This window comes from Austrofundulus limnaeus, unplaced genomic scaffold (assembly GCF_001266775.1).
Source record: "Austrofundulus limnaeus strain Quisiro unplaced genomic scaffold, Austrofundulus_limnaeus-1.0 Scaffold39, whole genome shotgun sequence".
Lineage (NCBI taxonomy): Eukaryota > Metazoa > Chordata > Actinopteri > Cyprinodontiformes > Rivulidae > Austrofundulus > Austrofundulus limnaeus.
The window spans coordinates 2,644,360-2,660,368 of NW_013952441.1; the positions used below are offsets into that span (position 1 = coordinate 2,644,360).

Here is a 16,009-nt window from a genome sequence, read left to right on the forward strand (position 1 = left end):
AGAACCTAGATAGGGGGTATTCGGGGTTGGGGGGAGGGTAGAGGGTTTTGGAGGGGAGGGCAGCTTATGTTTATTATCATTTATGCGCAATACAATCTCATTAATGTAAGGAAGATTTTTTTTCTTCTTCTCTTCATCTCTGTTTATAATTCTTTTTCATTTTCCGAATGACAAATATTGTATGTCAAGTTGCTAAAAATTCAATAAAAAAAGTTGGAATAAAATTTGTATACTTAATGGATACTTGCATATACTACTTTTTGCTAAGGGACAGCCTGTTGACCTTATCAATTCATTTACAGATACCAAGCTGAAGTTTAATGTGGTAGTAGCCGGGAGTCATCCTCGATCAATGAGATCATCTAAAACGGGAGTGTCCAGTTCTGGTTGTTGACGACCACTACCCTGCATGTTTTTAGAGGTTTCTCTGCTCCAATGCCTGACTGAAATGACTGACAGGCTCCTGCAGAACTTGAAGAGGTAATTTAATCACTAAATCAGACAGGATCATTTCCCACTTGGACCAGGATTATACACGTCTGACCTAAAACATTTATAAGGCTTTGATCAAACTGGCGATAACTCATCTCAGCGCATGATGATCTTGGTCCAACTCTGGCGATGAAAAGTAGCAGGATATGAATTCCTTCAGTATCTTTAGTCCATCTGAGAATTAACATCAAACTTTTTTTAATACGTTGGCAACTGAAGAGATTATCTCACTGAAAGACCCATTAAAAGGAGTTGTTTTGGAAATCTTTTCATTCTATGAACTTTTATGGTTTTTATTTCCAGTCTGAGACCAACACTCTGTTCAAACAAGTGGATCATCCCTGCTGTGTGAATGGGATTGAGGCTCAAAGTGCTGGCTAGGGGAAAACAGTAATGCAACGGCTTAATCAGGCTGAAGGGAACACACACACAACAACAACACACATAACCGAGYTGTAATGTCAAGACTTTCCATCCTGTTTTCTCTCTGCAGACCTCCACCCCCATATACTCACGAGCCCTCTTAGCGCTGAACGAACACAGACCTTCAAAATTTGGACTAAAAGGGTATTTTTCCCCTGTCATTAATGTGTCCTTTAAGATAAACATGCATCATTRGATTTAACAGAGTAGTAGAGTCAAACAGTTTGTTTACCAAAGAGAAAACACTATAAATTGTAGGTTAAAACTTAAAATTGTTTTTTTTTTCTGGTTGTGCAATAATAGTTTTTAAGTTATTTCTTCTCTAAACCAATTGGCTAAAAACATTACTGTACCTCCTTTGGTCACCAAAACAATCCGGAACCTACCAGGCTAGACCTCAGGTCTGCTGAAGGGTCAAGCCGTCAGTGGTGGATCCTTTAAASCCCGGGGGCTCCATGGATCATTTTGTTTCTTTATCACATCCAAGATTCTGGATTTTGATGAGATGTGGGGGATTTTGAAGCGAAGTCAGCCCCTCGATCTCACTGTTATGCGCACCAACAACGACTTGAGTCCAGTCAGTGTACTCATGAGTGATAAAAACATTAAGAACCTTTGCCTTACAGGCAAATCTGTGTTTAATAGTTGTTTCTTGGCCTTTTTTTTTTTCTAGTTTACAACCTTTCAACCCAAGTTAAATGCAGAGGATGTGCAAGGTCATGACTAATAATAATAATGAAAAACGGTCTGTTAGTCCTATAAAAAGGTGATTGTACCAGCTAATCAAAAAAGCACATCTTCAGTACGAAAAAAAAAAAAGATTTAAACAGCAACTGTGGGAAAAAGTCTGGAGCAGATTTTCCGCATTCTTCTAAAATTCTCTGGTATTCACGTATGAAAAAGACTCAGTTGTCCATCGGTCCAATACATATGATGGGTAAATGTGACTTTTTTAATGTGTTAATGGAGTTATCAGGGTAGACATTTGTTAGGTTGCTGATTTGAACTCCTGATAAAAAGTGGACAAACTAAAAACATAAAAACATTTTCAAATAAACAGAGCCAATCCAGAAGCACAAAAACAAAGACTCACTTATCTGAGATTATTTTCCCCAGAAGCAACCATTCCACTGCCAAACAATTTCTTTAAAAAGAGACATTCCTTTAAATCCTTTTTCACAATTCAGTTGGGGTCTATATAAAGTGGAACTGCAATGCTTTGCTCTGAATTCCTCCTTGTAACTCMACAAGCCCCTCTCTCCAATCTTTTCTGAAGTGTCTCAGATCAACTCGTTTTGAGGCTGTCTTTTTAAATCCAAAAAGTCGCTTCACACCTCGCCCCCCTCCAGCTTCCAGACCGGTTCATTCTAGCCTGATAAAGTGGTTTACGACTATATAGCTGCGCAGAAACGTTTTATTTACAAATCAATTAAAAKATGTAAACAAGGGAAGACTTGTCCATCCAGCCTCACATGTTGGAGCCAGAGTCTGACCCAGAGGAGAATGAAGATGACAAATTGTAGTTGGTAAATCCAGAGCTCATTTGGGAAATCCGTCACAATTTCTGTGACATAATAGTTCAGAAAACGTTGTGGTAATTAGAGAAAACTGTATTTAATGGCTAAAAATGTGGATTTTGCATGACTCCTTTAAAAAAATGTGGGACTTGGGTTTCAGAGATTTAAAAACCCTGTTAGAACTGTAGCTTATGTTCAATATTATAGTTCATGTCAAATAACAGGCGTGAAACAACCATTACCTGTAGATTTTGAGGTAGATAAGTGTTTTAACTTGCAGTGAACACAAACAGCTCTTGGTGGCTGACTGCTAATATTTGCATCTAACTAGTTTTTAATTAAACTAATTTTCATTTTTGGGGACTTACATCAACAGGAACAAGTGATTTTTACACTTCAGCGGCAAGAGAGTGAAATGAGATGCATTTAAGAACTAACACACTCTTGATTTTGCCTTTTTTATGGGATTTATTTACAGTAACAAAAATATAGAATACCACTTTTCTTTTTTATTTGAGATGATGGGGTTTGCACATGGACGAGTTAACAGCAGAGACCAGATTGAATTTGTTCGTTTATTTGGAACCCTTCTCCAAATCATGTTTTCATCCTTCTCACAAAATATTTACAAAAAGAGATATCTTTTTTTTTAACCCCCTGTAAATGTCGGCTGTTGTAACAGCTCCTTTTTTAAGGATGATGAATCGTCGCTCACGTCTGTTTTTTGTTTTTTTAAGAAAAAGTTAATGAAAAACAAAGTTCCTCCCACTGGTTTTCATTCATACTCAATTTAAAAGAGCTTGCAGTTTTTTCCCCTCTCCTTCAATTGTTCTTCTTTTGAGTGCTTAAAGAGAAATCTTCCTTGCATTCTTTCAGCTGCAAACAGGAAGCCAAGAGCTTGTGTGCTTATAGAGAGGAAGTGACATCTTTGCCCTGCAGGAAGTACAATTACAGCATCGTCATCGTTTTGTCCAGATGCTGGATTGGTTTGGTCTGTTCAGTCTCAAACAGTCTCTGTAGACAAACGTGATTCCTACAGATGTACCAAATAACACAAAGCTGTAGTAATCGTCAAAAGGAGCCAGTCTTTGTAAAGTTTTCTGTCCTCTTGCGGCAGCAGGAAGGGGGTTACGGATAAGCGCTAAATTCTCAAAAACGCAGAGCGCTGAAGTCAACTGGACGTCAAGACGCAGCTGTGATGTCCCCCTGCGTGTCGACGTGTGTAGTCGTAGGACTGGGAAGGCGTCCACAAGTGCACTGTGGATGTTTTCCATGGAAGAGCGTTTTTTTTTTTTGTTTTCAAGCTGTACGATTTCATCCCTGAAACTCCGCAAAGAAAGGAAGCGATACCAAGATGCTTAAAAATCAAGAAAAACAAGGAATTTCAGTCCCTCACTTTTTAAAGGATCAAACAAAGTCAGTTATGTGGTGAAAAAAATATGCGGAACATAAGGCAGTCGGCCTCGGGATAACTGATTATATCAAGAGAAACGAGCTAAAACTGGACAGCTCAACACTGCGTGGTATTATCTCCTTTTCCCTTTAGCCTCAGTGAGGAGCCTTGAAGAAGCATGAAAGGATTTTCTAACAAGAGTTTATTTTTCTATCAACTTGCGACCTACTCTATAAATAATAAGATTAGTTCAGCGTCTTTTCTTCATTATTAATATTATTCCTTTTTTTATGCGTAAAATGCTGAGCCAAGTTGTGCAGTTGGCTGCTCGTTAGTTTTCTCTATAATACACTACATGAAACACTGACTGAAATTAAAGGAAGATAAAAACACAAAGAGATCAACCCTGCCCCCGAATGTGTCCTAAGATCTGTGTGAGAATATAAACATTATTTCGACGCGTGTACAGTGTGTTATTTTTATTTTCTGGGTACGAGTCTGTAAAAGTGTGCTATTTTGGTGCCTGTCCTCGATATCAGGTATATTTCTGCTCTGTTAACTGGTGACGTAGTGCTTCGTAGAAGGTTGCCCGTACAGCCCATAGAAATCTGCATGTCTGTGTGTCTGTGAAGCGTCTATCCAGTCCCTCACCGCCAAGCCCTGCATGGACGGACCTCCAGAGGTTAGGGCGGGAGGAGGTGGGTAGTCCTGGGCGCTAACCCAGGGGAAAGAGCCCGAGCGCGGGTACGGAGGGTGGCTGCGGTGGCCCGAAACCGACGGCACTCCGGAGCAGTAGCAGTTATCCATCGTGCACACCAGGATCTTGCGGCCGCCGTACTGAGGCAACACGGCCTGCTGCGAGGAGTGGGAGGAGCTGCTGCCGCCGGGGGGGAAGTGGGAGGAGCCGAACACCGAGCCTGAATGGTGATTGGCCAACGAGCCGCTCCCGCTTCCGGCGCTGCCGCTCTCGCTGATGTGGGGCGGGGCGCAGGGGCCGAGAGTCTGCTGATTGGTGGACTGGCCTTCTCCGGAGGCGGAGCCAGAGCCCAGGTAGGGCAGTTTGGCTAACGACGAGGAAGAAGACGAGGAAGATGAAGAGGAGTCCTTAAAACCTGGGGCGACGGTTTTGCCGGCGCTCCCGTTTCCCTCTGGGAAGGCAGTGGAATGTTTCCGCTTCTCCGCCCCGGAGCCGGAGCTCTGGTCGCTGGGGAATGCAGCGACAGACTGCAGGAACGTCGATGGAGGGGTGATCGGAACTGAGAGAGAGAAATAAAAAGACAGAAATGATTAATAAAACCAAGGCACTGTAAGAAAATATTCTAACTGGATACATGAGTAATACTATCTTCTCCAAGCCGGTCTATGGCTCAAAACGGTCCTGAATCACTACACCCCCTGGGGGCGTTTCCTCTTATGCCCAGGTGTATAGTAATGAAGTACATTTTGTTACAGTACTTAAGTTATTTTTTTAATCGTAACTTTTATTTTGTTATATTGGAAAAAAAAGATTATTTGTTTTACAATTTTACAAATTTAAACATGATGGAACTCATGAAAGGAGTTGTTTGTGCTCTCTAAAAAATGATGTGTTGAATTTACTTAAACAAGTTATGTCAACTAGTTTCACTAAAAAGAGTTTGAGTAAATTGAACCATAAATTTCTTTACATTTACTCAACATTACTCACATTTTCATTTCTTAGAGCAGAGGTTCTCAAACTGGGGTCTGCAAGAGGTATCTTGGGGGTCCTCAAAAGATTTCACTAAATTGTTAATTTGGATTTAAGTTTTAAAAATGAACTAATAAAAACAAACATAATAAATGAAATAAAAATATATATATTCCCATGGCATTTAGGAGTTAAAATGACAGTAAATTATCTTTTAAAACATCATGGGGTTTTATAGGGGGTCGCTGGGGTCCCCAGACCCAAAATGTTTGATAACCGCTGTCTTAGAGTGTGGGTAAAAACACTTTCACATTATCCTTCCCGAATACTTTGAGCAGTTTTATGACTTTTGCTTAAGTACTTTTCTTATCCAAGAAATTGATTTTTACAAAGTAATTTTCTGTTAAAGTATTTTTACTTTTACTTAGATTTTTTTAAGTACTTGATATACCTCAGCTCCTACATCAACATAGGAATGCCAGAAATGTAAACAATCATTCCTACACTGCTGGAACAAGGAGCATAGAGATGTGTTGGTTCTCTGTTAAAGTAAATGACTAATCAATCACAAAGTATAAAAACAGCACCATGATTGTAATACTATGGAATAGGGATGGACAGTGATCTTCACATTCCTAACCTGGAATAAGACTTGAGTTAATCTGAAAGCTGTTACCTTCAAGCGTTCGCTTCAAGCTCTTCTCTCTTTTTGAAATTTCAGAAAGGAAAAGTTTTGAGTTCAGATTCCCAACTTTGTAAGGAGGAAGGCTGCTTCCTACGCACGCCTGAGACCTGCAACAAGAAACAAACCAGATCCAAAATACTGCAAGTAGTCCAACAGGAAACACAGCTCGCCTGTGACAGACACTGTTCTCTCACCTGTCTGTGAGGACTTTAACAGGTTTGGTGTTCTTCATGAAGCTCAGCTCCTCAGCCTTGCCGAAGGCCGTGTTGATGGAGCTCATCAGCTTCTGGGCTTTGTGGCGCTGCTCACCCAGAGCCAGAACCTGGGAGGCGTTGTCCTGAAAAAAGCGAGCCTGAGCCCGGTCCAGGGCCTCCAGCGTGCGGCCGAGATCCTCCTCCAGGAGCTGGTGCATGCGCTGGTACTGCAGGCGCACCTCCTCCTTCAGCTCGCACACCCGGTCCTGCAGAAAAAAAACACGGACGCACACACGTCAAGCCGCTCGAAGCTGAAGCCGATCCCCGGAGGAGGGTCGCCTGAAAACGTACCTCCACTGAACACTTGTCGGAATCAAGCTTGCAAAGCTGCTCTTCGATCTCCTGCACGCGCTCCTCCACGCGCTCCTGCTGCTTCAACAGGTTTTGCTAAAAAAACAACAACAAACAAACGAGAGAAAGAGAAAAGCGTTAGGCCTCTGGTAAGTCGTAGCCTCGGACAGCCACTAACAGTCACTCCCCATACCAGAGATATTAGAATTCCTGGAGCTGGCTAATTTAGTCTCCATCCAACACACAATCCCTGTGGGGGAGGAGGAGGAGGAGGGGTGGGTGCTGTCATAGCAACCAACAGCTATTTAGTGTTTGCATTAGTGAGCGAGGACCGAAGTTGGGGGAGCTGGAGGCAGCGAGCAGAGATAGATAAATGGGCAAGGAAAAAACATCAGCGGTGCTTGCTTTGCCTTTTAACACCCCACCACCACCACACATAAAMACACACACACACACAAACACACACACTCCTGCAATTTCTTCCTAAAAACATCAGATCACACAGTGGGGGGGCTGCTCGGGGAGTCGAGGCAATGTTGTAGCAACATTGTTGAAATAACAACCTGTTATATCTGAACTGAGGAGTCAAACTGAGAGGTTAACCCTGCAGTATTTTATAAATACTATTAATATACAACACTAATATTTRTTTATTTATTTTACCATTATTTATCCAGTTATTTAACACTAATATTACTATTTATTTTTAACATTTGATGGCAGAAAAGCAGACCGATAAGATGGTTTAATTTAAATTCCTGATATGACTTACAGCAGATCTTTAACACCCCTAAGACCAACTGGAACAAAGTGTCCTTTAGTTGGACACGTTTGTCTTCATTGGGACACCAACAGACACTTAATTGGGTGCAATTAACATTTCAACATTTCGCCTAAAGGTGGTACATCTCACCTAGCTGCAACTAGGTGGCATTTGACACTAAACCCACCTGAATGTTTTAACGGCCATCTTAATTTTGAGAKCGGTTGATAAATAAGATGAGTGGAAAAGATCAGCTTCTCATCTACCTCCACAAAGGTCTGAAAATAAGCGTCTGTCCACCTTTTTGCTCTGCTATGAGCACTGCTTAGTGTCCAGTTAAAACAATTTGTATTGTTTCAAGGAACACTGAAGATGTATTGTGATCTTAAAGTGCCTGTGACGTCAAATTTGTGTAATACATGTGAACGCATTTTTAGAAAGAGGACATTGATAAAGTATTGCAAAAGAAATCTCATGTCGATGAGATGAACAGTTGTTGAGATATTTGCCTGTGAAGTAACAGGAAGTGATGTCAAAGGGGAGTGTCTGCATGTGAACAGAGCTTTGCTACAACAGCTGACAAMAGAGTGYAAAGATAAATCTGATGTTTAAGATYATTTTGAGTCATTATCAGASAAAGATAAGGAAAAGTCATAGTTCAAATATTGTTTCAAAAAAACAAAAACCAGAGTTTTCTTTGTTAAAGAGTTCCCCTTTGATGTCACTTCCTGTTTYASTTTGGCTGAGCCAAGTTCAAAAGAAAATATGCCAGTTATGGGACAAAATGGGTTAAATTGTGTGTATTTTGACTCCTGCACAGAAAGCAACAGAGGTAAACGTCCGAGTTTAAAAACCTTTTATCCTTTTATTTTCGAAGTCACGCTCCAGCAGACTGAATAATGAACGTGGGAGTGGCTGCCGAGGTGTAGGACGTGGGTGGAGGCGGACGACCGAATAATGTGTGCACGAAAATGCGGTTCTGCAAGCCGTGCACACAAAACTAGGTCATGATCTTAACCCTCACCCAGTGAGTTATGACTTTGTTCCTTTTAATTCGAAAAGATGCAACATTTAGATAAAACAAAGCTGGCAAACCACATGTCTGCTAGCTGACAACCTTAGACAAAACTGCAAGTCTTGAGTCACAACACATCAGGATCATCCAGTGAAATTAAAAAAACAAAAACAAAAAATACTTAATGGAAAATATCTTTCAGAATACGACAAAGTTAAACCAAACTTCTCAGCAGAGTAAGAAAAAGTCTGAATAGCAGTTGAGGGATTGATCAGTTGTTTCTTCAGGCTGACGGTTCTTGTGCCACCGTCACCATCAAGTCATTCCAGCTCACAGCAGCTGATTTTATCAGAAGCGATCAGCTGCTTTGGGGCTTGACAGGAATGAAAACCTGCTCCCTCCTGGGCCTCAGCAGCACATGGCTGGGAATCGCTGCCCCAGATATCTCCGTCACATGCACAGTTGGTTAGGTCCGGGACGGTGACCTGGTTGTGCTGGCTGATCGAGTTAGGCTCTCAGCAGAAGCCAGAGGAAAGAGGAGGAGGAGGAGGAGGGGTGTGGTATACAACTAAATGTGATGGATACCTTAGGGGGAGGGCAGAGGTGTGTGTGTGTCTGTGTGTGTGTGTGTCTGTGTGTAGGGTAAGAGTATGAACATGGCAGGGTGCTTTTCAGCTGTCGTGTTTCCACAGTGTGTTTTCCATCAGGGCCACGGGGAATGTCGGACCTCACCAGGGGCGGCTGGTGATGGTGTGAGGGAGGTGAAATTGGTTAGTGGGAGGGTCTAATGGAGGTGAAGAGCAGAGTGAGGGCTGTAGGGTGTGCTTGCGCACTTTAATCACATTCACCATGAAGGTTGTGAGGGTGGTGACTGTGAAGGGGGGAAACAGATGATGCTTCTGCCCGTGTGTGTTCATGCTGTTACCAAAATATTTCAGGAATTACTGGATACGTTTTAAATCAAACTTTGATTAAGCTCATTTCAAAATGTTCCACCACAGATAATTSACTTGGTCAGTTTTACAGATACTGATCTAAATTCATGTGGTTTTAGTCAACAGTAAAAAGCGGCTTAAAGACTGTGGCAATAACTTGGTTACTTTTACGTCCGAAGCCAAACCTTTTTTTTAAATGCCGTTACGATCAAAATAAACGGTTTGKGTTTACAAAGGGAAGTTGGGATTGCTCAAGGCTTGAATTATGGAAATCTYTCTCATGTCAGCAAGAACTCAGCATATTTCTTTTATGAAACGGCTGACCAGTGAAGTGAAGTAAATGCTTAGTCAGAACCAATTCGGAAAACGGCACGGACAAAACCCATCTTTAAAAGTGTCCATTTCGTTCAGCCTTTTCTCAATGCAAGTGTTTAACTGTGGAAAAAAGAAAAGCTTGTAAGAATCTGTTACAGAWTCAGCAGAGTTGATTATTGAGGCGATAGAAGCATCCTGTCTGATCAGAGATGGAGGTGATAAATAAACTTGACGACTGCAGAATCATTTAGCCTGGAAATGCACAAGGACCTTTTCTTTTTCTAGTAAAGTCAAACTCCAGATGCTGTGAAAGGATTTTTGGGAACTAAAAACATAGATTACAGCTAAAAATACTTTGTTTGTGGAATCTGTATTGAAAAAAAAAAAGAACTTTGTTTTATGAACTTCAGTCCAGGGTATAAGATTATGAAATAATCTGGAGGATGACATTGAAAATGCCAGACCAAAGTGTATATTTAAGAGAATGATAAAGGTTAATTTGTTGGAGAAGTATGTAAATGTATGAGGTATAATTTCATCTCCCAGTAACACTGCAGCTAATAATGGTTACAGTTATAATAAGATACAGTTAAAGCAAAACAAAAGTTCACCCTCTTNGTTTTATGAACTTCAGTCCAGGGTATGATAATGAAATAATTTGAAGGATGACATTGAAAATGCCAGACCAATGTGTATATTTAAGAGAATAATAAAGGTTAATTTGTTGGAGAAGTATGTAAATGTATGATGTATCAACTGATGCTCATAGAGTTAAACTTTTATTATTTTTCTTTTGTTTTTGTAAACTAAAATATTATTTTTGATTGAATTTATTTATTTCAGAAAAACGGGCAGATGTAAGATTGTTTCTTCTTCTGCTAACTTTCATTTATGATTTGTATTTCTGTTGTTYGTTGAATTTATGTTGTTTTTTAAAGAAATTAATAAACTTAACTAACTTTCCCTACCTCAGATACAGGCTCATGTATAGAAAATACCAGAAAACGTGATTTCAGGTCCAGTTTTAACGTCYGTGTATTATATTTTTTGGGTAGGTAGCAAGTATCTTTGCTGAGACCAGCAGCTATTAATTTATGAGGATATTCTCTGTGACTGGAGGAGGCAGCCATGTTGAATGTTTTCCCACTCAGTGTTGTGGGGGTGAGGAGGGGGAGTGTGGAAACAGTCGTGTAAGCGACAGTCAAGTGATTAAATGACCAATTTCAATCATTTCTGAGAAAAGTAACCGTAGTTTTGATAAAATAGCAACAACAGATACTAGTAAAACAAAGGGCCCAGCGTTTCTTGAAGGACCGCTTACCGCCCCGTCTTTTTAAGCCATATTGAATTTTAGCTCAATATCCGTAAAACCGAAGGAGCTATTTTTAAAGATCATTAAGCTTAGCTAGCTGTGGCAGACATCTTGAATTGGACTGACTCCACTAATCTATTCGTTATTGACGTTTATCCTATCACAAGTTTCATTAAAATTCAAGAGATATGTTCATAACAAATACACAACACAGACACACGGGCAAAAACATTACCGCCCGCCTCCGCCTTTTGTGGGCAGGCGACGAAGATGGCTCCCCGCAGTCACGCTCTGTCCCCAGGTGAGTACTTAACTATACATAAACTTGAGTCATAGCCTTACCAATAAGAAATACACCCTACCAAGTCATGGTTTACACCCAGTCGGGGTGTTGGGTGAACTAAATGAGTCATTCAGCAGCGACGCCTTCATGGTTCTCCTCTTCTGTCACACATAGTTTCAGAGAACAGCGGAGGAAAACCAGTCCGACCTCTGTTCAAACCAGCCACCCCCTCACAAGGAAGGAAAGAGGTTAATAAAATAAAAAATAAGTAAAAAAAATAAACCCCAAGCAGACCACAGAAGCAAGTGATGAATCACTTTAATCCCACTCTGTCCCCCCCGCCCACAMACACACCCTCCAACAACTGGTGATCCCAGAGCTCGGATGCACCTGTGCTGGGGAGATAAGGCCCTCTGAGGGCCCCTCATTGTTCCACCCTCCAATGCATTGTTTGTCATTCCAACAGACAAGGACAGAGGCTGGAACGTAAAGAAAAAAAAAAAAGCGAGATAAAGGTCGAAACACACAAAATACAAACATTTCATAAAAAAATTTTGGGGGAAAGATTTTGACTGGAAATTGATCTAAAAAAACAACATTTTCACAAATTTACCTGGCTGGGGTGCAAAATGTTAAAAACGTGAACAACACTTACTGATCACCAATGAACACATTCCTTCAACTGGGGTTTGATTATTTCCTTGTCATTGTTTATTTTCRTCAAGTTAATTGTTAAGAAACTGAAAGTATGTCACATTTAGAGGCAGGTAGAAAAGCTCTATTTTAGATATATTGCAGTGAACTGATTTTCAAATGTAAAAAAAAAAAAAACAACAACAACAAACATTCTGATAACATTAATCTGTGCTGCCACTTTAAGAGAGTTAGCATAGTTTCTGCATGGTGCCGTTTGTCCTAGCAGAGCTACCAAAGCTTCCTGTGGTAGAAACAGGTTGCAGTAAAACCATGGTTATATGTCTGTAAAGAATAGTTGAAGTTTATCTTGACGGTCTTTAAAAACAACTTTTACACTTGTGTTTTGTGTAAAAATTTCCAGCAATAAACATGATGCTAATCGTGTAGYTTTTCTAGAGTGTTAGGTTAGCATCAAGGCTGTGAGTAACAGGCTTATTTTTGACAGGTTATTGTGAACTCTTTATAAGAATATATAAATCAGTGCTTATTTATGTAAAAAATATTTAGGTTTCAATATAATTGAAATTAATCAAAAATCATTTTATAATTGCTTCACAGCCCTCTGAATTGAAAATAAATCGTGAGGTGCTGGAAGGTTTGCACCTTTATTTACAGTTGACATTAATTGAATCAACGTTCAAAACAAAATAGTCAATATTTATCATGACTTAAGACAATAAATATAGAAAATCTTTAAATCTGAAAGCCCCGATTTTTCGTTTTTGCCTAAAATCTGTGTTTTAAATGTTGTCATTCCGGCTCTATCTGCATGACGGTTGTGTTTTTGTTGGTGAAGCTATATGTGCGTCGCACTGAACGTCTTACCCGGATGTCGTTGCGTCGCAGCTCCACGTCCGTGACGGCGTGTCCGTGGTTGGGGTGGCAGCGGGCGAAGCAGCAGTACTGGCACACCGCCGTCTGCTCGGCCTCGCAGTGGTACAGCCTGTACTCGTCGTGCTGCGGGCAGGTCCAGGCCTTCACCGCCTCTGCCTCCACCAGGAGGTGCCCGAGGGCCGAGCACGGCTGCTGCAGGTGCGTCTGGATGTGGGACTGGCAGCACGGGGCGTTGCAGCGCAGGCAGACCTTGACGGCGGGCAGCGGCGGGCCGCGGCGGCACAGGATGCACTGCGGCGCCGGCGTGCCGGCCTTCTCCACGCTCAGGGCGTTGTACTTCTCAACTATGTTGGACAGTTTGTGGTTCTTCTCCAGGCTGGGTTTCTGCGCGTACGCGTGATTGCACTCGGGGCAGCGGGCCAGCGAGGAGTCTTTGGCCCAGGCCTCGCTGATGCAGCCCCGGCAGAAGTTGTGCTTGCAGGGCAGCTGGATGGGATCAGAAAACACGTGCAAGCAGATGGGGCAGATGAGCTCCTCCTCAAAACAGTTCCTCCACGTCTCAGCCATATCAGCGGCCATGGTGGCGCGGGCAGGGCATGCAACTCAAGTTTTCCACTTCTTCCAGACCTCTAAGGCCTCTCAGAGGAAACCTGACACTCCCAAAACAAGTCTTGAGGATAAAAGGTCCAAAGCTGTCCTGAAAGATCAATATTTATATGCAAACCCTTGTGGCTGAATTAGACAAGACTCCCTGACAGATGTATTGCTTTTTAATGCAGCATGAAGGCAAATTCCAGAAAACCGGGCGAGAGGACTCTTCCAGCAAGGATGACAACACCTTTTGAGCACATAAAACAAGGGCTGACTTTATGCAGATTACAGGAAACARTGCTTTCCTTTCCACTAAGACAGAAACCACCCCGGCCTGCCTTCACAGCCTCTGTATGTGTGCGTTGACAGGCCTGCAGGAAGCAAAAAGCCCGTCTGCTACAGGTAAAAACTACGAAACGCAAACAAGGCACAGAGCATGACCCATCAACTTAATTCAACATGCATCCACATGACACATGATAAGACTCCTGGGTCTTTTCTGCTGAGCCTTCCTCCCCTGACTCACTTGGAAACGTTGGATTATAATTGACTAATAAAGACCAACACATACACAAAAAATAAAAGGACTACTCAAGTCCACACCCTGGTTACTATCCACAAAACCTGAATCTGTAATAATCAGGATCTCAAGGACGCCTGATTCCCTCAATAATAACGCAGCGCAATCATTTCTGTCCACTGAATAATAAATAAGTATCCGGTGAAGCTCCACCAGCAGTTTAATTAAATATACAACCTGCGACGGCTTGGCAGCAAGGTAATAAAAGGTGCCGCTGTAATGGTCAGATGGATAAAACGGTTACATCCGGGCTTTTAATCTGCCATAAAAAGCGACATCTCTGTGATGGATAACCTCGGCTATATGTTTGGCATATCTGTACACAAGGCCTCGGCTTTTTTTTTTTTTTACACCAGCTCTCGCTCGACAACAAAAGGCCTTATAATCTCATTAGACCGAAAATCATGCCCGGGCCATCATTTCGAGCCTGTTTACTGCATAGTTAATCGTTTTAATGGTCCAGCCCGGCTCCTGCGCACAAAACAAAGGGTTTTAGGATCCGCAGGAATGTTGGCCGCTGTTCCGCTAACCCCCCCTCCGCTTCTCCCTCCGACACATCTATCAAATATCTCCTCACACTGAGATTAATAACATTATTTTCCCCCCTCGTACCGTCTCTTCAAGCTTCAGTCTCCACTTTTACTCGCCCGTTCGAAGCCTCAGCCTTCAGCTAGCAACATATTAGCTTACTTCCTTATCTCGACTTAAATCGCGTAAATTACCTCAGACGTCACCTCACCATTTTCTACCACAGCGCAGGTGCATTTAAACTCCGCACAAAGTCCGATTTCGCACAAGGACGGCCGTCGCTAACATAGGCCGTGGTCATATTTTATTTACAGCCGGCTAAATTTATATTTCAAGCTAATAAAAATACAAAAATATACCCTCCTGGTCTTAAAGGGGACGTCGCGGTTCTTGTCCTTGTTGGGGCTAGCTGTCATCAGCCATCTTGCAAATCCTCATTTAAAAAAAGGAGATATCCGCCTTGAAAAGGCTGTTGGTTGTTTCATCAGAGCTGCTTTTTCGATGGCTGACCTACACGCACATACATCGAGGCAAAAGTTCTTCGTAAAAATATAAAAACACGTATTTTTTCCCCCTCCTCCCTGATACTGTAGTTCCGTGGCAGCCGTGTGGAAGGGGGGTTATATTTCGTGGCCTGATGTGTCAGACTCGAAACCGTGCTTCATAAAAAAAAAAATCCTATACGGTTGTGAATAATAATGCCYATTTTCTCCCCCCCTCCTTTTCTTTCTCTCTCTATCCGCCAGGCTGTGGAGACAGAGGAGGAATGCAGACGAGCCGAGTTACCCTGAGTCAAGATTAATGGTATAACAGGCGACTTCCGGTTAGCTTTTCCAAAAATAAAAGCCACCCGCCTGGTAAAAGCTCATCTGCAGATTAACATTAGCTATAGCGACCAAACAGACATGCATTTATATTGTTAATAAAGACAAAGTAACATTTTAATTTAAATGTTTGCATCAGAACAAGCATGAATACACATTTTATTGATTTTAATTATCTACGTTTCAGCCATTTTGAAGCTTGGTGAGTGCAAAAGTGTGGCAGGTCGTTGTAACATATAATGAAACCACATTTTCGTTAGCTTTTTAGCCGATAGTCAAAAATCTAATGCATATCATAATTAAAATCCTCTAAAGTTAAACTGTAACTATTAAAGAATATTTAAGCTTTTCTACAACTATTGTGCCAGAAAAAAAAAACCTAAGCTATTAGGAGGTTTAACAGCTTTAGACAGCTGTTCTATAATGTATGGAAGCTCACCTGCCTCTTTGTATCTCCGTGCCAATATAAGAAAATCAGCGGCTACCTTGTGCTTCTTACTCATTACTTTTCTAATTGCTAATCGTGTGGTCTATGTCAGTGGTTCCCAAACTTTTTATCTTCTGACCCACAAAATATCCATGGCAAAAACTTGTGACCCCAAATATTAC

At 41.6% G+C, this 16,009-nt stretch overlaps 1 protein-coding gene across 1 annotated transcript; it reads right to left on the bottom strand.

Annotated features, from left to right (window-relative positions):
- Positions 1-2,880: 2,880 nt before the first annotated feature.
- trim8b (tripartite motif containing 8b) lies at positions 2,881-15,367 on the bottom strand. Its single transcript, XM_014007123.1, has 5 exons — positions 12,869-15,367; positions 6,725-6,820; positions 6,374-6,639; positions 6,171-6,286; positions 2,881-5,081 (listed from the first exon to the last, which is right to left on the bottom strand). Exons 1-5 carry the CDS (start codon positions 13,454-13,456, stop codon positions 4,381-4,383), a joined length of 1,767 nt encoding a protein of 588 aa, XP_013862577.1. The 5' UTR covers positions 13,457-15,367; the 3' UTR covers positions 2,881-4,380.
- Positions 15,368-16,009: the final 642 nt, after the last annotated feature.

Bases quoted from the DNA above. Each gene is read 5' to 3' on its own strand.
- trim8b (XM_014007123.1), bottom strand. From the start codon at position 13,456: ATGGCCGCTGATATGGCTGAGACGTGGAGGAACTGTTTTGAGGAGGAG. The intron at 6,640-6,724 runs GTACGTTTTCAG...TTTTTTCTGCAG, and splicing joins CCGACAAGTGTTCAGTGGAG to GACCGGGTGTGCGAGCTGAA. The intron at 5,082-6,170 runs GTAACAGCTTTC...TCTCTCTCTCAG, and splicing joins CTTGAAGCGAACGCTTGAAG to TTCCGATCACCCCTCCATCG.